At 41.7% G+C, this 26,800-nt stretch overlaps 3 protein-coding genes across 4 annotated transcripts in view; 2 read left to right on the forward strand and 1 right to left on the reverse strand.

Annotated features, from left to right (window-relative positions):
* The first annotated feature begins 345 nt into the window (after positions 1-345).
* On the forward strand, positions 346-4,812 carry LOC117455782 (CDGSH iron-sulfur domain-containing protein 3, mitochondrial-like). Of its 2 annotated transcripts, XM_034095363.2 has the most exons (3): positions 346-667; positions 3,450-3,560; positions 3,648-4,812. In XM_034095363.2, exons 1-3 carry the CDS (start codon positions 590-592, stop codon positions 3,831-3,833), a joined length of 375 nt encoding a protein of 124 aa, XP_033951254.1. In that variant the 5' UTR covers positions 346-589; the 3' UTR covers positions 3,834-4,812. The 2 variants fall into 2 exon arrangements, with proteins under 2 accessions (XP_033951254.1, XP_033951246.1); XM_034095355.2 differs by having other exon boundaries at positions 3,450-4,812.
* A 618-nt stretch (positions 4,813-5,430) lies between these two features.
* LOC117455778 (polycomb complex protein BMI-1-like) lies at positions 5,431-25,571 on the reverse strand. Its single transcript, XM_034095343.2, has 9 exons — positions 25,273-25,571; positions 24,172-24,299; positions 21,119-21,215; positions 20,981-21,036; positions 20,757-20,886; positions 19,221-19,260; positions 19,004-19,102; positions 12,383-12,463; positions 5,431-6,611 (listed from the first exon to the last, which is right to left on the reverse strand). Exons 2-9 carry the CDS (start codon positions 24,287-24,289, stop codon positions 6,234-6,236), a joined length of 999 nt encoding a protein of 332 aa, XP_033951234.1. The 5' UTR covers positions 24,290-24,299; positions 25,273-25,571; the 3' UTR covers positions 5,431-6,233.
* The window catches only part of LOC117455764 (phosphatidylinositol 5-phosphate 4-kinase type-2 beta), a 34,122-nt gene continuing 24,992 nt past the window's right edge, over positions 17,671-26,800 (forward strand). Inside the window, exon 1 of the mRNA XM_034095330.2 lies at positions 17,671-17,866. The gene's annotated coding sequence lies outside the window, so the exon portion shown is untranslated. The remainder of the gene's footprint in view (positions 17,867-26,800) is intronic.

A 26,800-nucleotide genomic window follows, 5' to 3' on the forward strand; every position in this document is an offset into this window, starting at 1 on the left:
TGTTCAAATGAAGCCCATGATGAAGCCTCATGAGATGAACCCTTTTGCCAACCAATTGGCTGGAAAGCTTCATAAGGCTTCATCTCGCCATCGCTAGTGATTTGTGCCAACTGGATATTATATATATGTAAAAGTAAACTGCTCTAAAAATTCCCAGAAATACTAGTACAAATACTCAAGAAACCTGTGTTCTCTTGGAGACTTGTGTTGTTTTTCATGGTGTTATGGATAAATATATACAGTAGGCTATTGTTTGTTTTTTGGACTTCTAAATCAATTCAATCTGCGCCAGGCTGATATCCGTCTCTTGATTGGTCAAACTAACAACACGTGACTCTACAGGAAGTGATTTCTCAAATAACCATGGTCAGCTCTATAAATCCATGGTTCGACTGCTAGGCTAGGAGAGCTGTAATACCTGGCATTATTTTAGGGTTGTTTTATTTGTATTTATCTGTTACCGTTACATTTTCTATTTCCCGCCGCTGTGCCGTAAAAGTCACTTATCACGGCTGTTGTAACCTCGCGTGATTTTACCACTTGCTAGCAAGCTGAGGTGCTTTGAAGTTCCGCAGCTGTCATTGGAAACATGAACACGTTGGTGACCAAAATAGACTACAAATGGATTAGTTTAACCTTGAGGAATCCATGGATAACAGCTTCAAAGGTAAATAGATGCTAATGTTAGCCCCTATCTTTTGTTCAAATTATTTATAGTCTTTATTTATTCTGAAGTAGTTTTTTTTTTGTTGGATCGCTTTCGACCTATGAACCTACGACCTACGAGCACTTTAGAACAATGTTGAGATATTTAACTAAAAGGCATACCTTAAACTTAATTCGAACAAAGCACATTTCAGATAGGAACACTGCACGTTTTTCTGATAGTCTCTTTGACCTTGCCAACACTCATAGTCATAACAGAGCATAGCCTATAGTTATTGGAGCCACCCACTGTATTACATGAAAGCCTCTGCACAGCTGTTTGTAATTAGAGGCTGATAGAGGCGAAGTCCCTCCCCTTCCGGTGGACCTCCATGGGACCCAGCGCCATATAGATAGAATTCTATTTACACTGAACAAAAATATAAATGCAACACTTTTGTTTTTGCTCCCATTTTTCATGAGATGAACTCAAAGATCTATAACATTTTCTATATACACAAAATAACCATTTCTCTCAAATATTGTTCACAAATCTGAAAAACTCTGTGATAGTGAGCACTTCTCCTTTGCCGAGATAATCCATCCCACCTCACAGGTGTGGCATATCAAGATGCTGATTAGACAGCATGATTATTACACAGGTGTGCCTTAGGCTGGCCACAATAAAAGGCCACTCTGAAATGTGCATTTTTGCTTTATTGAGGGGGTCTGGGGGGGTCCGAAAACCAGTCAGTATCTGGTGTGACCACCATTTGCCTCACGCAGTGCAACACATCTCCTTCGCATAGAGTTGATCAGGTTGTTGATTGTGGCCTGTGGAATGTTGGTCCACTCCTCGTCAATGGCTGTGCCAAGTTGCTGGATATTGGCAGGAACTGGAACACGCTGTCATATACGCCGATCCAGAGCATCCCAAACATGCTCAATGGGTGACATGTCCGGTGAGTATGCTGGCCATGCAAGAACTGGGATGTTTTCAGCCTCCAGGAATTGTGTACAGATCCTTGCAACATGGGGCCGTGCATTATCATGCTGCAACATGAGGTGATGGTCGTGGATGAATGGCACAACAATGGGCCTCAGGATCTCGTCACGGTATCTCTGTGCATTCACAATGCCATCAATAAAATGCACCTGTGTTCGTCGTCCATAACATACGCCTGCCCATACCATAACCCCACCACCACCATGGGCCACTCGATTCACAACATCGACATCAGAATACCGCTCACCCACACGACGCCACACACGATGTCTGCCATCTGCCCTGAACAGTGAAAACCGGGATTCATCCGTGAAGAGAACACCTCTCCAACGTGCCAGACGCCATCGAATGTGAGCATTTGCCCACTGAAGTCGGTTACGACGACAAACCGGAGGCAGGTCGAGACCCCGATGAGGACGACGAGCATGCAGATGAGCTTCCCTGAGACGGTCTCTGACCGTTTGTGCAGAAATTCTTTGGTTATGCAAACCGATGGTTGCAGCAGCTGTCCGAGTGGCTGGTCTCAGACTATCTCGGAGGTGAACATGCTGGATGTGGAGGTCCTGGGCTGGTGTGGTCACACGTGGTCTGCAGTTGTGAGGCCGGTTGGATGTACTGCCAAATTCTCTGAGACGCCTTTGGAGACGGCTTATGGTAGAGAAATGAACATTCAATTCACGGGCAGCAGCTCTGGTGGACATTCCTGCTGTCAGCATGCCAATTGCACGCTCCCTCAAAACTTGCCACATCTGTGGCATTTTGCTGTGGGATAAAACTGCACGTTTCAGAGTGGCCTTTTATTGTGGCCAGCCTAAGGCACACCTGTGCAATAATCATGCTGTCAGCATCTTGATATGCCACACCCGTGAGGTGGGATGGATTATCTCGGCACTATCACAGATTTTTTCAGATTTGTGAACAATATTTGAGAGAAAGTTATTTTGTGTATATAGAAAATGTTTTAGATCTTTGAGTTCATCTCATGAAAAATGGGAGCAAAAACAAAAGTGTTGCGTTTATATTTTTGTTCAGTGTATGTGGCGCTGATGGGACCTTATTTCGGAAAAATTATGTATTGAAGTCAATGGGAGAGAAAGATTATCTTTCAATTCCGTTTGAATTGTGCCACGAATTACACATATGATGTTTGTCAATTTTAAAGTCAAAAAAAGAAAAATGTGCCGTAAAACTGTGAAGTAACACATTCTTTTGTGTGAAACCGCTCAATGACCTACATCTCCCGTCTCGCACCACACACCAAGACGGCCGTCACGTTGGAACATTTCACCTCTTTCTTTCAGAATGAGGCGAAAAGTATTAAAAAAACAACAATTGATGAATACGCCCGAGTGTCCACCAGGACTTTGTTAAAATACTACTAGAAGTTGTCCATGACTCAAACACATTATTAACGTTTTAGTATTCCACTTGTATCCGGTGTAAAACAACTGAGTTAGGGAGATGTCAGTTAAACCCAGCCAGTTCAGACCACAGAGCCCTGAAAATATGTATTTAGGTATTTAAAAATTAATTACTCAAACCATTTCCAGAGTACTCATTTGTTTTACTAAATGTTTATACCTACGTGTGTACTTTTTAATCATGCACATTGACTTTACCATGAAATACAAACAAAACCTTGTAAATAAACGATGTAAAATAATATTTAATGTATTATTGGTTAAATTCACATTTAGTCAGTATCACAATTGTAATCTCTAAAATGAGACAATCAGGACCCCTCATCTTCAGCATGTGAACCTTAGTTATCTCTAATGTGCTTCTCTTCTCTCCACAGCTGTCCACCCTCCCTCCAGAGCCCGTCATCCCCTCTAAGAAGCCTCTCAGAGTGGAGCTGCTGGGTGGAAAGCGTTACTCGTGGTGCACCTGTGGACACAGCAAGAAGCAGGTGTGTTCCTCCTTTGCCTCCATCTTCAGTGATCCCTGTCTGAAGCACACCTCCCACAGGTTTCCTCACCACTTCTTTATCTTTCAGCCGTTCTGCGATGGAGCCCACAAATTCAAAGCCCAAGGCCTGTCCCCGCTGCGCTTTTCCCCGGAGAAAGACAGCACCGTTTGGTTGTGTGGTTGCAAGCACACCAACAACCCGCCGTACTGTGACGGCACACACAAGCAGGACTTCATCGTTTCTGCCCCGCTTCATGAACACACAGACCCCTGAACATAATGGGAGGGATGAACTGAGTGCATTCTGTGAAAGCAGCACACATAAAGTGATCCATCGTGACAAGTACTGGAACCTTGTGTCGGTATTTAAGTTAGCGAGAAGATGAAAGTTACCGCCTCAGCCCTCAACTCAGTGGCCTTCCTTTTTTTTTTTACAACAGCTGTGCTCTTTGATCAGACCTGTGACATACAAAGGTTTGTGTCCTGGGAGGGAGCGAGGTCTGACCCTGCTGCTTCAGAGGCTGCTGAAAGGTCTCCAATGGGATGCATTATTATGGCTGAACGTGTTTTACAGGAGAAAAGTGAACTACAACACACACCGGCTTAAAGCATCAGTCTGTCAGTCTGGGCCAAGATGTAAGCGTATATCAAATGACTTATTGTCCTCCCTTTTGGGATGCCTATTTATATATTTGTGTTCATTTAGATTAAGAAATATAAAAGTGTTGCACTAAACTTGAGCCAATTGGCGATTATAATGTGAAATAAAGGAAAACAAATGTAAGCGTGTTGCTCTGTATGCTATAATGTGAGCCTGGTAGTGACGCTCTGCTCTGGCAGTTATCTCATATTGTACTTCTATTTTCCTTAAAGACGAGACCTGCTGAATGCATGACTCGGACACAGGAAATCCTTTTGCTGATAACAATATACTTATACATGGCAGTGGTTGCCAACATCGCAGTTGAGCCCTATGAAGGGTTGTATCATAATCTAACATGAACAATAAAAAAGATGTTACATTTCTCAGCCTCTCATGAAGTCCTAGCTTTATATAAAGAACACAATTAGAAATTGCTCATGAGTTTTTATACTTCAATGCTGCAACTTTTATTTAAGTAAATACTTGCTGTACTGCTTCCACATCTGGCAATATGAATCCCAATGATATTTACTTTGTCATTACTTGTTGGCTCTATGTTGGAGGTTTTATTTGTGAAATGTACACATTTAAAAGGATGATCACATCTATACATCGCCTGTTCTCAGTTCATTATGAATCATATGGGGGGGGAAAGTATTCAGATTCTTTACTTCAAGAGTAAAAGTATTAATACCACACTGTAAAAATGTTACTGAAGTAAAAGTATTTAAGTACGATTAGGAAAATGTACTTTGAGTAATAGTACTCATTGCAGATTTTTTTTTTTTTATAAAACATATATATGCAAAAGCATAACATCTTCACATTTAAGAAGCTGGAACTAAAATGAAATCTTAAATCTAATTTATTTTTCTTTTAACCCATTCATGGCTTTAGTTACTTAAATATGTGAGATGGTTTAATTTAAATCAAATTATCATATTTTTTAAGTTGTTCCTAAGTACTGGTGTCAAAATCTGAATTTATAAAGTTACTAGTAAATACATGTCAAATAAAAAATAGTGGAGTAAAAAGTACAACATTTGGTTCCAAAATGTAGTTGAGTAGAAGTATAAACAAAAACACTTGGGTTAAGTACAAGTACCCCAAATGTGTACCTAAGTACAGTTATTGAGAAATATACTCAGTTACTTTAGACCACTGCTAATAACATGCATTAGCACTTTACGCTCACTCCATCATAAACAGCACAGTCAGCTCAGAAACACCTAGTAAGTAAACATTTTATTGACCTAAAACATGCACATTATGGCTGATAGAAAAATCATCATTTGTTGAAAAGAAACAAAAGGAATGTTGAAATGAATGGAACTACAACATACATGGCCAAATATTCAAATCCCTTTTGAGTTGTTCGACTGCCATGAGAGAACTTGGGCTGTGACAGACGCCTGCCTGGAGCCTGGTAGTGCTTGGACTTAAAAGAAAATACTTCAGGTTTTGTGATGTGACGTTAACAAAGTGCATGGGCAGTTGTAATGTAATGTACCTGTGTTACCTGATGAGCAGCTGCTTACTGTGGACACGTTTACAGCAGTTATCAACACGACTGTTCCAAAAGGCCAGGATTAGCTTCTTTTTTTTTTTACTTCTTTACATCACACGTCTGTAGTGACTCAGCGTTTCACAGAGTCAATCATCGATGGAACTACAGTATGAAAATGAAACAGACCCACTGCATATACAATACAAAACGATTACAATATCTTGTATAAAAGATAAGTTTATACATATGTATGCACACATGCTCACGTTTGATACATACTGTACAGTTTGTATGTGTGCACCGTTCTAGTCTAACACACATAAAGACACACACGCACGCACACACACACACACACACACACACGAACATACATACATACATACAAGTGTCTATTTGGCTGCACTTTTCAGTCCCTCCTGCTGAAGCATTGACCTTCTGTTTCTCCAGAAGGCGTGTCTGTTCGCTCTGTAGAAAGAAAGACGGGAGCAATTCCAACACTGTCCTCCCGGGGGTCTGTAAAGTCGTTAGGTCGTCGGAGGCAAACCGCTTTTGTCCCCCCCCCTCGCCTCCTCTTTGGCCCCGGAGCCCGTGCCGTTGACAGTCACCTTCCGAGCGTTGGCGCCCTGTTTGGAGGCGTGGCTGTGCCGCTGAGTGTTGTTGGGCACGGTGGTCCCGTTGGAGCTCTGGAGGGCGGGGGGCAGGTTGTGGGACGCAGAGCTGGACTGGGAGGATGCTCGGGGGGGCTGGGCCGCGGCGGGGGGGCTGTGCACCTTGTCGCTGTGGGAGTCGCTCTCTGACGTGGGGCTGGTGTTGACCCCGTCAGAGTGGCCCTGCGCCGCCTGGGACGCCCTCCTGCGCTTCCTGGTGGGCTTCACCAGGTACTGCAGGGGGATGGGGCCAGTCTGCACACAGAGACACACACACACGGTTAAAACTACAGCTTTTATTTTTGAGGGGAACATTTACAGACAGATCTAAGGCTGGATGATTGGGTTAGATTTAACTTTATTGTCATTTCACAGTAACAGGACGACGAAATGCAGTTTGCATCTCAGGAAGAGTGCAGTCAAATGAACATGCATTATGCATGTATATAAATATGATGGATATGAAAATCTAGTACATCAAGAAGTAGAAATATTGAATATAGGTAGTAGAAATATAGACAGTATAATATTGACACTATAGATATTACTACACTTTAGATGCTTTGTATAAATAAATGAATAATTATGAGTACACTATAGAAGGTATAACCAGTATGAACATGTATTTAGTAATATTAAGTTAACCTGTTTTTATACAATATTCCATCATTGGATTCTAAAAATACATAAATGTACTGACATGTGCCTTTGTTATCATGATGGGGTGTTTTTAAGTTGGCATGTATGAGTTCTATACCAATAGTCAGTGTTTTAGGCAGCATGTAGAAACAGAAATGAGTTCCATCATGGAAGCTAAGCAATGTTCGGCGATGTATGACAGCAGTATACAAATATATTTTAGACATTACATTTTAATAATAAATATCAGTTTAAGTCTACAGCCAAATCCATGCCGTCATCCATGCTCTCTTTAAAGCCACCAGACTCCATTGACAGTCAATTGACCTCAGGAGTTTCAGGTCTACCTGTGCCTGGATCCGTTATTTAGTGCTATTGTGAGACGTTGGTGTATTAAAAGAGTTAGTGAGGATACAGCAAAGACACATAAGAACACAAACAAACAACCAGTAGAGGCAGCAGTAGTCCGGAAAATTCTATTACTGCAAGTAAAACCGACTGGTTTTGTGAATGGAGTCTGGGGCTTTGAAGAGAACATAACACAGCAGCTTGAGTTCTCTGTTTGAATGCGCTGGCGGACAGCACGGTCAAGCAGCAAAGATAATGTAAATATAGGTGGGCTTTTCTTTACTTGTTTATTTATTTAAAGGACAGTGCACATTCATCCACATTGCTGTAAAGGAGCCAGTATTAGCCAGCAGGCTAATTTTCAACTGTTGTCCTTGGCCAGATGTTAAATAACCACAACAAGACTAGAGAAATACAAACATAATTAAATAGAGTACAACAGCAGTACAACAATAAATAGGAACAGACAAACATGCAAACAGATGAAATACTATCATACTATGATATAGTTCAAAGTGTTCACATTGTTGATTGCTTAAAAGCCAGTTCTTATGATAGTGGTTAAATGTATGGGAGGTGTTGATGCCCTCACAGAGAAACAGTGTTTACCAAAGGAGCTGGACCTAAGAGGGACTACACAGCCCCTCTTAGGTCAGACCTAAGAGGGGCTACACAGTCCCTCTTAGGTCAGACCTAAGAGGGGCTACACAGTCCCTAAAATGTATTAAATATCAGCAGCATCAATCTTAACGTCAAAATATCACAGTTGTTTCTGTTCAATCGAATTGACAAAGAGTTGGATGCAAGCGGGTTTCATTTTATGACATAAGTCTCAGTTAAACCATCTTAACCTGTTTAGCCCCGAGCCTGTTTTTCAGGTCTCAGGCTCGAAAAGGACATTCCCAGAAGGAATGACCATATCTTCACTTCTAAAAGGGGTAAATTAATCATCTTTTTTCTCAAAGTAATGATAAACCTGTGAGTTGGATGTAGAAAAGTCAGAATCAATATAGATGTTTTTTATTTTAAAGTAAATTCAGATTGAACATAAAATGTAAATTATAGTGTCCGTCCAAAAAAAAAACATTACTTATAGTGAAAACCACCCTTGAATGTACACACGGCATCTATTGCACGTCTGTCCGTCCTGGGAGAGGGATCCCTCCTCTGTTGCTCTCCCTGAGGTTTCTCCCATTTTTCCCTTTAAACTGGGTTTTCTTCGGAAGTGTTTCCTTGTACGATGTGAGGGTCTAAGGACAGAGGGTCTAAGGACAGAGGGTCTAAGGACAGAGGGTCTAAGGACAGAGGGTCTAAGGACAGAGGGTGTCGTATTGTCATACTGATATTCTGTACACACTGTGAAGTCCACTGAAACAAATGTAACATTTGTGATATTGGGCTATATAAATAAACATTGATTGATTGATTGATTGATTGATTGATTGATTGATTGATTGATTGATTGATTGATTGATTGATTGATTGAATGATGGGTTAGTAGACTAAAAGCTTTTAGGAATCCAAAGTACAACATATAATAAGCACCCTGTATCAAGATTGATGCAAAACAAGTGAAATTTGACCTTTTTAGAGAGCAAAAAGAAACCACTTCTGGGGTCGTTTGGGTGGATTTTCCATATCTCTGGAACCCCTTGGTCGATTTTGAACCGTTAGAGCCAATAGAATCGAGAGGGAGTTCCTAAATCCACTTACACATTACCATTGAGGAGTGAGAGTGATGCGCACGCAGTTTGCCCAAACCGAAAGCTATGTTACGCTCTGAAAACTGAAAACTAGGCTTATTGCCATAAATATGATGATGGATTATCAGTAATCATTTCAAAGGGACACAGAGACATTGGATTGACCTTCAGCAGCGTTTTTATGCGTTTTAATGCCATTGAACACAACTTTTGATCAGAAAACAGCAAAGGTAAGACATATTGCCGTTTTGGCTACATAAAGTGAAGTTGTGTGTTGTCTTTGCTGGCTTTCGCTGCCGCGAGTTTTGGTCGCACCGTGATGATACTTATATCATTGGAATCTGTGGAATCTCAGCTTTCAGGTGATATCTGGTGTGTGCAGATCCGATGAAGTATATATACATATTTCTTCCGTGAGTTATGTGCTAAGTGCGTTAGCACTCTTTCGCTTAGTGCTAATTCAGAGGCTCGGCGTTAGACTTGTGTTTTGTTTCGGTAAAAATTGTTCATATCTTCAGGTAGCTGACTTTCTTCCCATTAAGTAGGTATGACACATTCATAGTTTGTTAAATGTTAAGAAGCCCTCAGACCAGTGGCGGCGCCAGAGGGTGCTCAAACATTAAGGGTTTCCCATTAATGCACCAGCGCTACAGTTGCATTTTCTACTGCAACACTCCCCACGCACACACACAGTGCACCCGCGACTGTAACAATGAAGGCTCGATAATCAGCTCACGGCATATAGGTGTAAGCAGGGGTAAAGTGCTATGTTTACAAGTGGGGGGTGGACCTCACCTCCTCTAGGGAGGTCCTCGCCTCCTCTAGTGGGGTCTGGGGGCATGCTCCCTCGGGAAGATTTTTTTTAAATATTGAAGTTAAAAGCATCAATCTGGTGCACTTTGAGAGCAACATTAAGAGATCTATGGATATACAGTATCTCTCAACATACATATGAAACAGAACTGTAAACAGATTTTCTATTTCTTTATAGATATTTTACAAATCACTCCCCTTTTAAAACAAACCGTTTGAGACCCACTGAGATAACTAGACTAAAGTTAACTATCTAAACACTGAGAGTCCTTTACTTCACCTGAGCTGAGGTTATCTGAGACACTCAGTCTGACAGGAGAGAGTTCTCCCTCCACCTTGTTGTTGAAAAAGCTCCTTATATCCGTTAGCTTGGCTAGCTAGCACCAGATGCTAACCACAACGATCTCCGGTAGATACCCACCGGTGCGCGAGCTCTCTCTCTCGCACGCACACAAAATAGCTTGTGCCACACACACACACACACACACACACACACACACACACACACACACACACACACACACACACACACACACACACACACACACACACACACACACACACACACACACACACACACACACACACACACACACACACACACACACACACACACACACACACACACACACACACACACACACACACACACACACACACACACACACACACACACACACACACACACACACACACACACACACACACACACACACACACACACACACACACACACACACACACACACACACACACACACAGAGCAGAGCTTGAATGAAACACAGAGACCAGAGAAGCTACTGGTACTCACGACGCTAGGCTATTATGTGCAGAATCCCTCTCGCTTTCAGGTGTTTTTTTTGGTGCTCTAGCTAACAGGAAGTCACTCAAGTGTCACAAAGTAATTTAGCCTATGGGTAGGTCAAAAATCAAATGGGTGCTGACCATTGGCCATCACCTGTGTTGGCTTTATGTTTTTGGTCAAAAATGTGTTTGTTTCACATTTGCATTGATGTAATCAATAATTGTTCTAATTTAATAAAAATAATAATAATAATAATTTTCACAAAAAAAAAAAAAACATATTTCTTGCAGGTGCTTAGGAGGGGCTTTGGCAATCCTAGGGGGTGCTTCAGCACATGGTCCTTTCCTTTGTATCAGCAACCAATCGTGAAAGCACAAAGGGGTCTTAAACCAAGAAAATAAATCTCATTGGCTGGTGTCAATTTCTGACAACGTGATTCGTTCAGATGCGTCACGTGGTGTGCTAAAACACTTCCTGGTTAGCTTTCCGATAGAAATTGAAATCTCAAAATGGCAAAAGAACGGCGTAAAAAACGTTCACAGAGAAGACGACAACAATTGTCACTTGCACGAAGCAAGGTTATACAAAAAACAAATGACCCCGAACATGAAATACCTTCACGGAGTGCGTCGAGGCGCAAGCTGTCATCCAAAGAACAGGAGAGTTTAGCTAGCGCCTCACTGCAATCTTTAAAGGTCGTTTTCTCAAAATGAGTTTTTTCTCCTACTCTGAGTTCGAAATTTCAACTTCAGTAGCACGTACATACACCAAACCTTCCAGTTATATTCCTATCAATATTATGAAGGCTTTTACAGAAGGGTTTGTTCATATATCATTCATAGCCTAAATTATACAACATTGTATACCTAAAAACATGGCGAAAATTGATATTTTAGGGCTGTTGACTGTATTTTCTGATTTATGGAGTGATCAAAAGAGATATCCAATATCCCTTCTGTAAAAGCCTTAGATACTAATATGACTACAAAATGAAACAAGAATTTTGAACCTGGCATTATCCAAAGTTCAGATTTCGATTCCTGAAATGTGTTAAAATTTGTACATATCTAATGAGATAATGGATAATTTGCATATTTAAACAAGCTATTTCAGAAAACTTGTGATACAAAAATCAATTGCCTTATTGTAAGTAATTAACTGGAGACATTTCTAGCTGATACCTTTAAGTTAAAAAAATGTACCCTATTCACCTGGGGTGTCTCGCCTTAACAGGTTAAAGAGGCCATCCAGAATATTCCAATGTAGCTACAAGAAAGCCAACATAAAGGGAGTTCATTCATTTCCAGAGCGACAAACTCAATCAGATGGAAGAATTGATTTCTGTTAGATCGTGCCATGGCAACACGAGCTATAAACTGAACGAAAAAGAGAAATAAACAATAATAGCAGAAATTAAAAGAATAAACTGAAATGGTTTTGGGATCATGTTTACATGTTTTCCACAATGTCAGCATGATGACGGACCATTTAATCCATTAATACAAATTAAAAAGTACCTCCCGCTCAAACCAAGGACAGACTTCCATCCATCAACCCATGTTTTGAATTTGAGGACATGCACAAGAAATTGTTAGTTTTAAGTGTGTGAAAGTGCTGCAAAACGCTGCAAAGAGGGGGAAATGAAACTATGAAGACACAAGAGTGATAGTAACGGTTCAGGGAGGGTAAACATGTGAGGGGAGAAAGCTGCCACTCACTCGTCTCCACTCGTAGAAGTAGGCGATGTCCATTAGTGTGTAGTAATCCTTCAGGGGCTCATCTCCATACAACACCTCCACCTGCAACACACAGCAAACACTGAACACACGGTTCCTGCAGGTTTCGCCAACTCAAATTTAAGACTTTTTAACACCTTTTTAAGATCACTTTGAATAGAATTTAAGACCTGCAAGAAAGCATGAAGGAAAATTGCTATGAAAGAAGAAATATGTCCCATAATTACTTACAAAGCAAATGTATTCATGTTCAACATAAGAACAATGACTGAACATAACAGCATAACAGTACAGAACTGTGTTAGCCAAAAAGTGTGTGTGTGTTAGGGCTGGGCTGTGCAATTAATCGTATTTTAATCGCAATAACGATTTTGGCCTGCCACAATTACAAGAACAACATAATCGAAAAAAAACTATTATTTAGCTTTGCTAGGTTGTGACAGTGCACATATTTGATCTAATTAATTTTAGTCTAATTTATTTTTTATTTATGTAGCTTGTGGAAGTGCGCTCCAAAATATTTGTTGATCTTGTTTATTGGTATTTATTATTTTGATATTATTTATTTAAATATATCATTTATTTTTGTATTGGTTTTTCAGTTGAATTATACGTTCAGGGTAATCAACAGAGAGAGAGAGAGAGAGAGAGAGAGAGAGAGAGAGAGAGAGAGAGAGAGAGAGAGAGAGAGAGAGAGAGAAACAAGAGCTATATTCAGAGCTCTGCTGCCTTGGCTACAATCTTTCATCGTTGCTGTTGCATAATTGGTGTTTAATTACGGTATTTAGCGTCTACAGCACCTCCGCTTTTAGGGTTGACGTCGACCCAAACGTCACCCGGAGGTCCCCCGGTGTTGTTGCGGGAGCTGCTGCACTAGCTAACGCCACATTAGCAAAACAAACGCTAATTTCTTTTGCAAAAGGTGCAGCGGGCTTCAAACACGTTCCCTCCACTGGTTTCAACCAAGCACTAAATTAGATGTTTTCCAACCAAAGACGGTTGAACTGACACTTCTCCATAGTTATTTGTAAGTAGATTCGAAGAGACATGAGTTTCTGACTGCCGCTAGCTGAAGCTTGGTTGCTAGGTTACTAGCTGGATGTTCTCCGATAAGGGGCCGGGGGAAACAAAGTTAGTGATTACTGGTTCCATGTTGATTTATTTCAATACAAATTGTTGGGGGGAACTGAAAGGCTCTTACCGCACTGGTTACTATGCAGCCCGGACATTTCCCCCAAAACACATTTTAGACACGATCGCAACACAGAAGTACCTTTCAAATCCCATCATTTTTAAGACCTTCTAAATCATATTTAAGACCTTTCTTATTTTTTTGGTCATAATTAAGACCTTTTTAAGGCCTTACATTCAGATTATCAAATGTAAGACTTTTTAAGACTCCGTGGGAACCCTGCACACAGCACACACTGAACACACAGCACACACTGAACACACAGCAAACACTGAACACACAGCACACACTGAACACACAGCACACACTGAACACACAGAACACACAGCAAACACTGAACACACAGCACACACTGAACACACTGAACACACTGAACACACAGAACACACAGCACACATTGAACACACAGAACACACAGCACACACTGAACACACAGCACACACTGAACACACTGAACACACAGCACACACTGAACACACAGCACACACTGAACACACAGAACACACAGCACACACTGAACACACAGAACACACTGAACACACAGCACACACAGAACACACAGCACACACTGAACACACAGCACACACTGAACACACAGCACACACTGAACACACAGCACACACACTGAACACACAGCACACACTGAACACACTGCACACACAGCACACACAGCACACACTGAACACACTGAACACACAGCACACACTGAACACACAGCACACACTGAACACACTGAACACACAGCACACACTGAACACATTGAACACACAGAACACACTGAACACACAGCACACACTGAACACACAGCACACACTGAACACACTGAACACACAGCACACACAGAACACACAGCACACACAGAACACACAGAACACACAGCACACACTGAACACACAGAACACACTGAACACACTGAACACACAGCACACACAGAACACACTGAACACACTGAACACACTGAACACACTGAACACACTGAACACACTGAACACACTGAACACACAGCACACACAGAACACACAGAACACACAGCACACACTGAACACACAGCACACACTGAACACACAGCACACACTGAACACATTGAACACACTGAACACACTGAACATACAGAACACACTGAACACACTGTGACCGCATCAACAGACAGAGGTCTTCTTTAAGATGAGGTATTTCTACCTACGGAAGTTAAGATCATCTTTACTATAGTTTGTGATATTTTGAAGTAAAAACTCCATATAATATAAAGCCTCCGTTGTACAGTAACACATAATATGGAATAAATATTTAACTTACTTTTGTTCTACCTTGGAGGTTTTAGGATCTTTCTTTTTTTAACGTGTTGTTGCCTCTTTATTTAATTTAGAGACTTCTCTTTTATTTGGTCTTTTCCTGTAACAATGGAAATATCCCCGCTGTGAGACAAAGGCTTTTTGATTTGGATTGTAATGTTGTTTTCTTGTTGTGTTTCTACCTCATAAAGAAAAGATGAGCCTTTATTTGATAGCGTCTAAAAAAGAGGGAGGTTTTGATGAAGAAGCATTAGGTGAGGAAAGTCTAAAAGTAGGGCTGAAGCCAATTTGTTAGCATCCAGGTGGACAGGCGCGCAAATAAATATGACCTTTAATTCATTATTTCAAACATTAGCTGCAGAATTTTCAGATATTTTTAAGATCAAAATATAAGCACTTTCAAGGTCCCTAAACCAAGAATGCCAACACTCTTGCAGATATTATTCTCCCCTCTTCTACGGCGGCAGAATTAATCCACATTTAATCAATATAGCAATATGGGTTAGTGTAGCAGTACGTGCAATAATTATATATTTTTTAAATTAAGGATTGTGGTGCTGCATAGACTTCCCAGCCTACAAATCCTATTCCACAGACTTAATAAAATATCTGTGTTTGGTATCTCACCATGATAATTCTGAATAGATCTTTCAATGATAGTGAGAACAAAGACGCAACGATGATCAATTCCTCCAATATCGTGAATCAACTCCAAAGTCAGAATAATCACAATGATTTTTTTCCACAATCATGCAGCCCTATACTCTATATTCTTATCATTAATGCAATTGTGAAATATAAAATATAATTCCTCTACACCCACAGCAACAGATGTATACAGTCTGTTCATTTGAACTTTTGTTGTATGTTTCGATCATGATTCCAATAGATCCCACCCTTAATGAACGCAGCAGTACAGTGAGAGATACTGTGTTAGCAAATGTCTCAAAAGACTTTGTGTGAGTGTGACGGAGGTGATCTCTGGGGCCGTGGATCTCGGTCTCCGTAACGTAGGATATAGCTTCATTATAGCTATATAATGAAGCTATATCATTATATATATAGCTCTGCCCCCCCCCCGTCCCCCGTCTTGTCTGTTGCTGGTGATTGTGTGCACCTGGTGCCCTGTGTGTCTCCTCCCTCCTCACCTGTGTCTTGTTGGTTTGATTAGTCCCGTGTGTATTTAGGCTCTGTGTTCCTGTTAGTCTGTGAGGTCCTTGTTGCTGGTGACGGTGTTCACGTGAGACAGTCATATTGCGGCTGTGTCATGTACCACAAGGAGTAATAAATGCCCACACCGGGTTGTATTTGGACGTTCTGCCTCTGCCTCCTTGCTTGGTCGGGCCGCTCAATGGTCAGCTTCACAGTTGGTGTCAGAAGTGGGATCGACAAGTGAGGAGGGGAAAATGCCGAGAGGAAAGAAGAGCGACCAAAGAGAGGAGCCAGATGGCGGTGTGGCTATGCCAGCAGCTGACCAGGGGGCCACGGCTGGTCAGCCAGGGGACAGGTTGGAGGAACTAGAGGAGATGATGAAGTCATTCATGCGGTTTCAGACAGCCAGTGACAAGCAGGAGGAGTGCCGTTTGAGAAGCATGGAGCAGCAGTGTGCACGGATACAGGAACAGGTATCCATGATAAAAGAGGAACGGAGACTCCGGAGGCAAGACGGCAGATTGGCTGAAGAGCTCGGCCGCATCAACGTGCGGTATGGGGACCAGGCCCAAAGGGAAAGAAAGTGATGCAGCGGATCAAAGAGTACCGCATGGAGCTTCGGGAGCAGGACCGTCAAAAGCAACAGAAGGAGGAGGCGGAGCGCATCGTGGAGCGTCAGCTGCTGGAGGAGCTGGAGAGACGTGAGACAGGCAGAGCTCACGGCCCAGAAGGCCAGAAAGGAGGAAGAACAATCGAAGTGGGAGGAGCTGGTAAAAATCCTGGAGAGGAATAACCGCAAGATGAAGAGCGAACTTGAGCGAGCGGCCGCCGAGAAGCTGGAGAAGGTGAACAGCAGCCTGCAGCGCAGCACGGAGGAGGAGGAGGAGCGCCAGAGGGAGCAGCAGATAGCCACTCTGATGCAGCTGCAGCGGCTCCGGGCGGACCCCGCTCAGCTGGAGAGGCTGCAGTCCATGCTCTCTGAGAAGAGCGGAGGGATCCAGAACCTCAGGATAAAATCTCTGTCAGAGAGTTTTGGAGCTGGAGAGGAAGAATCAGATCCCGAAGAGGAAGAAAGGGAAGCTTCCTTTCGACTTCACGCCCCCCTCTGAGGAAAGCATGCTGCACCAGGGGAAGCAGAAACACCGGGCGGAGTGGAGACCCATGGAGGAAAGCAAAACGGCCATGGCCAGAGAGAGATGCAACCATGCGCATCGCGGGGTCGTACCTCGCCTGGCAGCCATACAACTTTACGGTTAAGCACCGGCCAGGGAAGGCCAACCTGGTGGCTGACTGGGTGTCCCGAAGCCAAGATTTTTAAGACACTGTGCTTCCTGGGGAGAGGGGTAAGGAAATGTAACGGAGGTGATCTCTGGGGCCGTAGATCTCGGTCTCCGTAACGTAGGATATAGCTTCATTATTGGCAAAGCATATTGATTGTTGTTATTTATGCATCCATTTGTCACGATCTGTTTCCTGTTTTAGTTTGAAAAGTGTCCCCCCCCCCCCCCCTTAGTCTTGTCTGTTGCTGGTGATTGTGTGCACCTGGTGCCCTGTGTGTCTCCTCCCTCCTCACCTGTGTCTTGTTGGTTTGATTAGTCCCGTGTGTATTTAGGCTCTGTGTTCCTGTTAGTCTGTGAGGTCCTTGTTGCTGCTGACGGTGTTCACGTGAGACAGTCATATTGAGGCTGTGTCATGGACCACAAGGAGTAATAAATGCCCACACCGGGTTGTATTTGGACGTTCTGCCTCTGCCTCCTTGCTTGGTCGGGCCGCTCAATGGTCAGCTTCACAGTGAGCTTCAGTTTTGAAATGCAAACTAATCAGTAAAAGGTAAGTCTGTTATTTATTACATTATGACTTTTCATAACAAGAAAAGCACCGGTGTAACAGCGACTGGGATCCAGAGACGTGTTATTGTGAAAGCTGTCTCACTCTGTGGATCAGAGCCTGTTCTCTCTTTCCCGTGACATAGTTCAAATAATAACTGTTCTTTTGGAGACAAATGGTGGTGGAACCAGATGTAGACATGACAATGAAATTGGATCGGCTTACAAAGTTGTTATGGTTTTCAACAGTTGTCTTCTTGATAACAACATTAGCTGTTTTTGTAAATAAAATGTTGCCGTGTTTATTTGTCGACTTCATGTATAAAAAAAAAAAGATCCTTTGACTCCATAGTGACTCCATCAACTCCTGAGAAAAATATCTTGCTCTTTTGCTGCTTCTTGTTTCACAAAGCTCATCAGCTAGCTGTACCTACCCGATATGTTGCCTTCCACAGTGCATAGTACCACTCCATGAAGGCAGGATTCTCAGCTAGTAGCTATAGCAACATCATGCTGATATCTTCAGTGCACTTACAACCTAGTTTAAGGCTCTTTTGATAATAGAGTGGCTATTTAAAAATGTTTGTGCAGCATGCCCCGTGTCACACTTGTAATGATTTTCTCTGACCAATCACAGGTCTGCAGTGATATAACTCCACCTTCTGGTTTCAGCTTTGCTTGCTTGGAACCTCAACATTGTGGTCGCAAAAAAAGTAGTAGGTACTATCATCCATAACTTCTGCAAACAAAAAAACCTAAATATTGAGCATCCAGTTGAGTAGAAATGTGGCATTTGTCTTCAGTAAAATGCTCAGATTAAGTTTGTTTATCTGACTGTTTTCACTTGAAACAGCTGTACGCTACACCTGACGGCAAACCAGAAATGAGGAGCATGAGTGAACCAAAACAGTTCAGTTCTGGTCCTAAATGACTGCCATTAGCTTTTTGCAGAAAAGCGCTTTCCATTTGTTTCTTTAAAGCTCTGTTAGTTAATATCTTGCACTGCCTGGTATGACCTGCCTTTGTATCAGATTTTACAACTGTGTCATTTAGAGTCCCTTGATATTATTGTGTGGAAACCCTGATAGTTTAAATCAATACAGCATGGGCTGCTGTGTGTGGGTACAAAGTGTCTCATTACCCGGTAGTTGTTGGGGATATCCATCTTGCTTCGGAGGAACTTTGCTAAGTGCATGACGGACATGGCTGCTGGGCACTGCAGGAAGCGTTTACCGTTGGCCTGGCACCGAGAAAAGAGCAGACCGTAAATCCACACTGAACACCAGAAGACCTCAAACATGACACGTGTGTGTGTAGGCTTCAGCTGCTGCGTCACCATGCATACAATCTGACTTTACCTTATCACCTTCCAGCTCTGAATGCTGCCTCTCATTATTTCTGCAAGGAAATATTCAAAACAAAGAAAAGGTGTTAAGCAATAACAATAAAATACATAATTATCACGATTATTTTGGAAAATATTGAAATCAGAATAATTAAACATAACTACTCGTTGACTTTAAAACAAATAGTGCATTCTATTTAACAGAGGATTTCTTCAACCTGTCAAATAAAAATATATTGATCATTATTCTATTATTAATATTATTTTGGTAAACATGTTGATCAGAATTATGATCAACATTATGATGTTTGCTCAATATCGCATTGACAAGTCAGGGATAATGTGCAGTGAAAAGAAAAAACACCCGATCAAGATCCCTCTGCTTCGCGTCAGTCTCTGTGATCAGACTGTCTGTGGTTTTTTTCCAACAATGACCGGCTCGCTGCACATGATCCAGCTTATTACACATACTAAACAAACTAACGACTAACTTGACTTATTTTTTACTTATTTAAACTATGCCAATTTATCGATTCAGCTATTTCAAAGTGTATGCAAATTTGCAGAAAGTAGGTCCATTAAAAATAAAAGAATTTTTGCAAAACAGACACATCTTTATTTCCATGTTGTATTGCCTACAGCAATGTTCTTTCAAATTGTTGATCATTTGAAAGAACATTGTTTTTGTTCGAGCAAATTAAAAGAGACTATTTTTTTTGTTCAAAACAAGCCGTTATATAGCTTTTGCATATGTTTTATAGCCTACATTTGGGTTGTTTTTGTGTGTTGATGTTGTCAATTTGGAAATGCAGTTTTCTGAATATAATAATGGAAAAACATTTTGGCGTGTTTTTTATCCGATTCATTGATTAATCGTAGAAATAATTGACTGATTGATCGATTATCAAATTAGTTGTTAGTTGCAGCCCTAATATAATTCTATATAGATTTAAACCAAATAGACATATTAAATACAACTTGATAACATTAACTATATTGTAAAGAAAGGGCTCTTCCACAACCTACTGAACACTCGATATAAAACAAAAAAATATTTTATAATTTGGACCAAAACAAATATGACCAACTATGTCGTAGCCTATGGTCGTAGCACACTACCACAACATACAGAAGAGTCCTGAATCAATATATGTTTTAAATGTTTACGTTTAACATATTCCAGTCAGGACCTCCAGCAAAGCAAACTGCTGGAAGGTAAACGTAGGTTGCGCCTGATTTATAACACAAAACGGCAAGATAATTACTGCAACGGAACGTGGAATAATGTTCGCTTTATTAAGATTATCCTGCTAAAATTGGAGAAAAACAATTCAGTGAAACACTCAGCCCAAATGACAATGGAACCTTTTGAATTCTTCACACTAATTAATTTCTTTCCTATTTATCCTAGGTTTTAAATGGGCCTTAGCTATTTATTTAAGTAAAACTACTCCATTGTTTGATCAGGTCATTATTTGTCATTGTTTTCAAACCTGTCTAAGATTTTCCACAGCCGTTTCTTTGTGAAACTGAGAAATGATCGACTCACTTGTTCCTCTCGTAGAACTGTATGGACAGACTGATGATTTCATCCTCTGCTATGTTAAACGTCTCCACCACTTCCCCTGGTTCCAGCACACGGTTCTCTGCGTAGAAGTCCCGCCTCCGTTTCATCTCATCTGGGGTCAGAAATAAAAAAGTGTCCATCGGTAAACAAAGGCATCATCATGAAAAGCTGTCTGTTCCTCTGCGGGCTCATAAACGTGGTCTTACCTTTGAATAACCCCGGAACAAGCTTATAAACAATGTCTTGTAGAGTTTTGTCCGCTCTGGAAAAGATAGAAAAGAGTTGATAAACATGATGCTCATTGCATTCAGATGACATACCTGACACAGATCATGGTAACTTACCGGATGCTGAGCTGAGGACATGTCTTGTGGACCTGAACGTCACATCGAGGGCAGAACTTATTTGTCTCCAGGAAGGCAACGATGCAAGTTTTACAAACTGCGTGGAGAGAAAGAGGACAGATGCTAAATCACTGCTCTGCATTACAAGCAGTGTTCAAGAGGAATATAGGATTGCTTTTAGTGGGGTTGCTACTTATCCAGAGACAGGGGACTACATACGATGGGAACGATTATTCGAAATTATTCAGGTTTCGAATAATTATTCATGTATTCGAATATGAGTTATGAATATTTTTATATATATTTATTTTTTTATAAAAATTTTTTTTGGGAGATGCCTAAGTTGATTACATATTATCAAATTGAATAATTCAATGAATACGACAGAGCCATAGCTAAATGCGGGCAGAGCTGCTGATCTCTCTCTCTCGTGTCCGGTTATACTTCACTCGTGTTTATGTCCAAATCCATCAGATCTAGCTAGTTCTAGCCAATGATATGGCTGCTGCCCCTCCCTACATGCAGATCACGCAGACTCAAACCTCATTTTAGGCCCAAATGTGGCGCAAATGAGCTCCGCAGCCGTTGAGGTTCCGGCGCTAACGGTTCATGAGCGTGCTCCCCCGCCCCCTGTCAACACTCGCGACACATGAGTGGCCAGCCCAAACAACAATAAGCGCTGCTTGGCAACCGTATGTGGCGGCAAAGTGCATAGACATTTTGACAGGAGAGATTTAGATTTGCCGGTATTAAACATATTTTACCAGTCATAGTCCGGTAATTATTTACACTCCAAGAAGAGTCCTACACAACAGACATGGCGTCAAAAAGGAGTAATGTGTGGAAATATTTCGACCAGGTTAGTGAGTGCGGTGTAGAGGTCAAACTATGCCAAATTAAACTTATATATACATGCTATACCTTGCTATACCCGCAACCTCCGTTCCAGCTGAGAGGGTCTTCTCTACAGCTGGACTGATTGTGAATCGCTGCTGTCAAACTGTGATCACCAGTTCAATACATTTGACAAATTCGACTTGGTTTCTACTCTTATTTGAACATGTCTGTATCTCTAAACAATTATTGAGAAAAAATTGCGTAACAAAAAAAATTCTGAATTTTTTTTTGCAAATTTTTTTTTACCCAATTTTTTTTTTATAGGATATTTACATTTCGGTTAACCGGTTAACCGTTTTTTGGGGGGTCGAATAATCGAATATACAATTACTTTCAAATTCCCATCCCTAACACAGTAGATTGGACAGACAGGGGTACAGGCAGAAAAGGCCCCATCCCAAGCAGTCAAATATGTTTTACTCAGTTGTTGACACTTTAAAGAAAAGCTATCAATGCTCTCTTCAAAGCCACCACACTCCATTGACTAAAACAGGATGTTCTCTTGCATAACACAGGAGTTGCTAGTCTACTGCTGCCTTAGTTATAAATTACTGGTTTTTTCTTCCAATGGAGTCTATAGAGTGCCACAGTGACGTGTCCTAAAACCCGGAAGTAAGCTGCGCATGGGTTCCTTCGACAAAAAAGCAATGGGATTTCTCCATAGGGTTTAGGAAAATAGCTGGAAATAAGGTCTGTGGTTGAGACACATTTAAGAGACGGGTCACGTTTTGTTCAGTCGGATAATCTCCACATGTCTACCCTACTTATCATTTCCGAGTCATAAATCGAATCGATAGATTTATTATTTGAAAATGATAAAAGTAGGGTGTTAGGACGCGTCACTGTGGCACTCTATTGGCTTTGAAGAGAGCATATATTCAGTTCCCCATCATAAAGCAAGTTAAGGCGGTTAAAATGTTCTAAATTCAGCATACACTTAAACTATATTTACTTAAGTATGTGTTCCTGCTGTCCCTGTCCAGTGGTACAATGCTTAGCTTCCCTGCTAGTACTTCTGTTTGTTTCTGCAAACTGACATCTAGGCATAGGTAGTACACTCATTATGAATAAGTACCTCATCAAACACCAAAGCTATCCCTTCAATGTAGACACATGCAATAAACATAATTGATCCCTCTTCCTACAGACCTGATTTAAAAAAACAACATAGTCAGTAAATGGCCAGAGTTACTGTAATAACATTACTTTTGTCGGTAACGGAGTAGTGTAACGCGCTACTTTTATAATTCAGTAATCACACTACAGTTACTAACATTGCCCCGACACGCGTCACTTCGTTACTAAAATCAGTCATAATCATCACGGACAGACAAGAGGGGTTTCCGCCGCAGGTTTATATGTACGTAATCTGCGCGATTTGCGCGTCCACACCTCCACGTGCGGTGCTGCATAAACATGGCTGAGTCAGCGATAACTTTCGAGGGGTGGAGATATGCCCATTATTTTGAGTTCGTCCGAAGAATAGACATGAATGTGACGGTGAGGTGCAAACTGTGTCAAACCTCAACAAGCACCTGCAAAGAACACATGCTAAGGTGAAGCTAATAGCTAAGGACCCCCGAACCCAGAGTGAGGATGTTGTGAGTGAGGATGTTGCGAGTGCGCCGCCGCCCCCGAAGCAGCAACAATTAGAATTTGGAAAACCAGTAACCAAAGCAGAGATGGACAGGCTTGTAGCATCCTTCATAGTAGAGGACATGTTGCCCATTTGCAGAGTGGAATCACCATCGTTCAGAGATATACTGCGCAAAATACAGATAGCAGGAGACAGAGGACAGCCACGGTCAGATAGGAAAACATTCAGGATCTGGATCAGTCTTATGCGACAATGGAAACTGAACTAAAGAGAATATTTGAAACTTTAGCAGTCTGCGTGATCTGCCTGTAGGGGGGGGCGAGCCGGCCCTGCGAGTAAAGTAACGAGTAACGAAGTAGTGCAATATATAACTTTTTTTTTTAAGTAATATGTAATATTACTTTTTTAGTAACGAGCCCATCTCTGTAAATGACTCATGTTTGCCTCCATACAACCACAACATGAGCTCTGCTAACATACAGTAAATGGGATCTTCTTATTGGGTAAATGAAAACACTGTCCATGCATGTGAGGGGATGTTTTCATGTGAGGAACTTACAGGAGTGCAGGCACTCTACGATGGTTGTGGCATCAATTAAGTAGCCAGCGCACAGTGGGCATGTGAGGTGTGAGTTCAGATCTGTGATTTTAATCCGGTTGGGCTGCATTTTATCCATCTGGACAGATCTGAGGAGGGAACAAACAACAACACACAGGTTCTAGTTAAAAAGTAGGGCACAGGAGACGATGTAAATGTGCTTGTTGACACTATTAGAAAGAAGAAGACGTAGGCTACTTAATTAATCCCCAAGGGGGAAATTAAGGGTTTCACTCTGGTGTTATTTTTTGTTTACATTAGTTGGTATACACATGGACACATGCACAAACAGAACCACATGCAGAGTAGCAGAGTGAAGGGGCTGCCAGTCGTCCGGCGCCCGGGAGTTGGGACTCGGTGCCTTGCTCAAGGGCACCTCGGCTGTGCCCAGAGTGAACTGGCACCTCTCCAGATGCCAGTCCACATTCCGTATGTTAGTCTTATCGGGACGTGAACCGCCGACCCTTCGGCTCCAGAGCCAAGTCCCTACAGCCTTAGCCCCTTATTATTATTATTATTATTATTATTATTATTCCAAGAGAGTGGCTGCCTTAGACAATGTATGCAGCTCGTCCTTGGGACAGCCGCTTGTGAAACCACAACAAAGAGAGCTCAGGGCCAAAAAACACAAGTATACTGACATGTAGTAGCGAGAAATAACGTGAGGAGAGCAGGAGCCGTGCAGCTAAATGCAGCCTGTGTGCTGCTGCTGCTGCTGCTGCTGCTGCTCACAGCCAGCAGACTATTGAATCGCCCCTGTGTGGCCTCATCTCGTGCATCAGCTCCACAAGCAACAAAGAGCGTTTCATGCCCCGGAGCTCGCGCCGCCCGCCCGGGCACAGACACCCGACACATCCCGAGCGAGCACACACACTGATGGGGGTTGCAGAGCCGCAGAAAATCACACTGGTACACAAAGCAGCCATCTTAAATTCACTGACAGGGCTGTATCAGGAGGCGAACAAGAGAGGCTCAAAATGTGACACCGTGCACTTGTGTGCGGCTCATCAAACCGCGCGCGACGGGCCCGATAAAGAGCGGGCACCGACGCCTGGTTCCTACCTGATCACACATCAAAGTTAGCCTCTCCTCCCAGCCAGGATCCAGGTAAATTATTTGGACTTGGGAAGAATTTGCAGCAGCGCCAGAAAATGGCTTTTTTCAGCACCGTCAGAGGACTGCCCATTTTGGATCACGTGATATTATTTTGTCGCCTCGTTCACGGGGCAGACAGGGATCCTCTGCAGGCCCGGCTCACTTCATGCATCCATTTACTCTGCGTGGGCCCGCACTTACATTCTGTAACGTTATATCTATTTTTTATTTTGTATTTCAATATGTTGCACAGGAGCAGGGTGTGTTTGTCTCAGTCACGCAGAATGTGAATTTGCGTGAGGCCCCGTAGCCTTGTTGCAGGCCTCCCGGGCCCGAGCGGTGGGCTGTCCTAAAAGAGTGTGGAATTTAATTGGCAATTTGCAGGTCTCGCTCCATTTGAATTATTTTAATAATATATTTATATCATATAATAATATTATGAAATAATCCTCTTTCATACAAATGAAATACAAATTATTTCCATTTTAAATGGGGTAATAAAGGCCTACCAGTGGGAAAATGTGTCTGATCAAACACTGAATACTGAATAGGCCTTAGCATGCCACCGATCCAGTGAAGCACAGTTTAAAATGAGTTTCATTTGAATCCAAATAAGCTTTTCCCTTCAAACCAGAGATTGGATAATGTCCTGGGTAGAAAGAAATCAGCAAACATTTACAGATAGAAAGTCAGCAGAAAAGAATAGAACGACAATAGGGTAAAACTGACAATAAGTCAGCAGTTCCCTTAGGTAACATGCAGACATTCTATTTATTGTATTCATGTATTTGACAGGGAGATTATCTAAGGCATTGTTGCATTTAAAAGAGTGAAACAGTCCAAGTGTATTAGTTGTGGTTAATTTGAAAACATGTTCCATGGTTAGGCTACTAAGAAATACAATCACACAATACAACAGTGTTACACAGGCATAGAAACTAACAAGAAAAGACAGACAGACAAACAGCAGTAACCTAAAGAACAATTGTGAACCACGACAACAAATATGATTAAGAAGAGCATTGTATATATATATATAGCCTACTATATGAATATACATTAATCTCAGTGTTAAAAGATTTGTCTTTAAGATAAATCCTCAGAATCTGTTATCTTATCTTTAGGACATTCATGGTGTCAGATCAATTACCCAGTTATACTTTTAATGCAACCTATACTGGCTTTCATGTGTGTTAGGAATGGTGACATACTGTAGCCTGTAATGAGAGTTTTCTCTGAAACATTTTGGACAGTGTATGATAACCATCAGGTCTCATGAAAGAAAACAACTTCAAACTGTTACAAAGGATGACATTATGAGGACATATCCTGACCCAATTTTTTTGTTTTCCTGTTTTGGTTCTTCACTTAAAATAAAAGGTTTGTGACTTAAGGCATATGATAAGGCATGTTTTTTGTCTTGTTTTAATTATAGCCTACTTTAAGTATTTTGAACAGTAGACGTATGGACAAACAATGTGAACAAATAAGAAGT

Source organism: Pseudochaenichthys georgianus, chromosome 1 (genome assembly GCF_902827115.2).
Source record: "Pseudochaenichthys georgianus chromosome 1, fPseGeo1.2, whole genome shotgun sequence".
Taxonomy (NCBI): Eukaryota; Metazoa; Chordata; class Actinopteri; order Perciformes; family Channichthyidae; genus Pseudochaenichthys; species Pseudochaenichthys georgianus.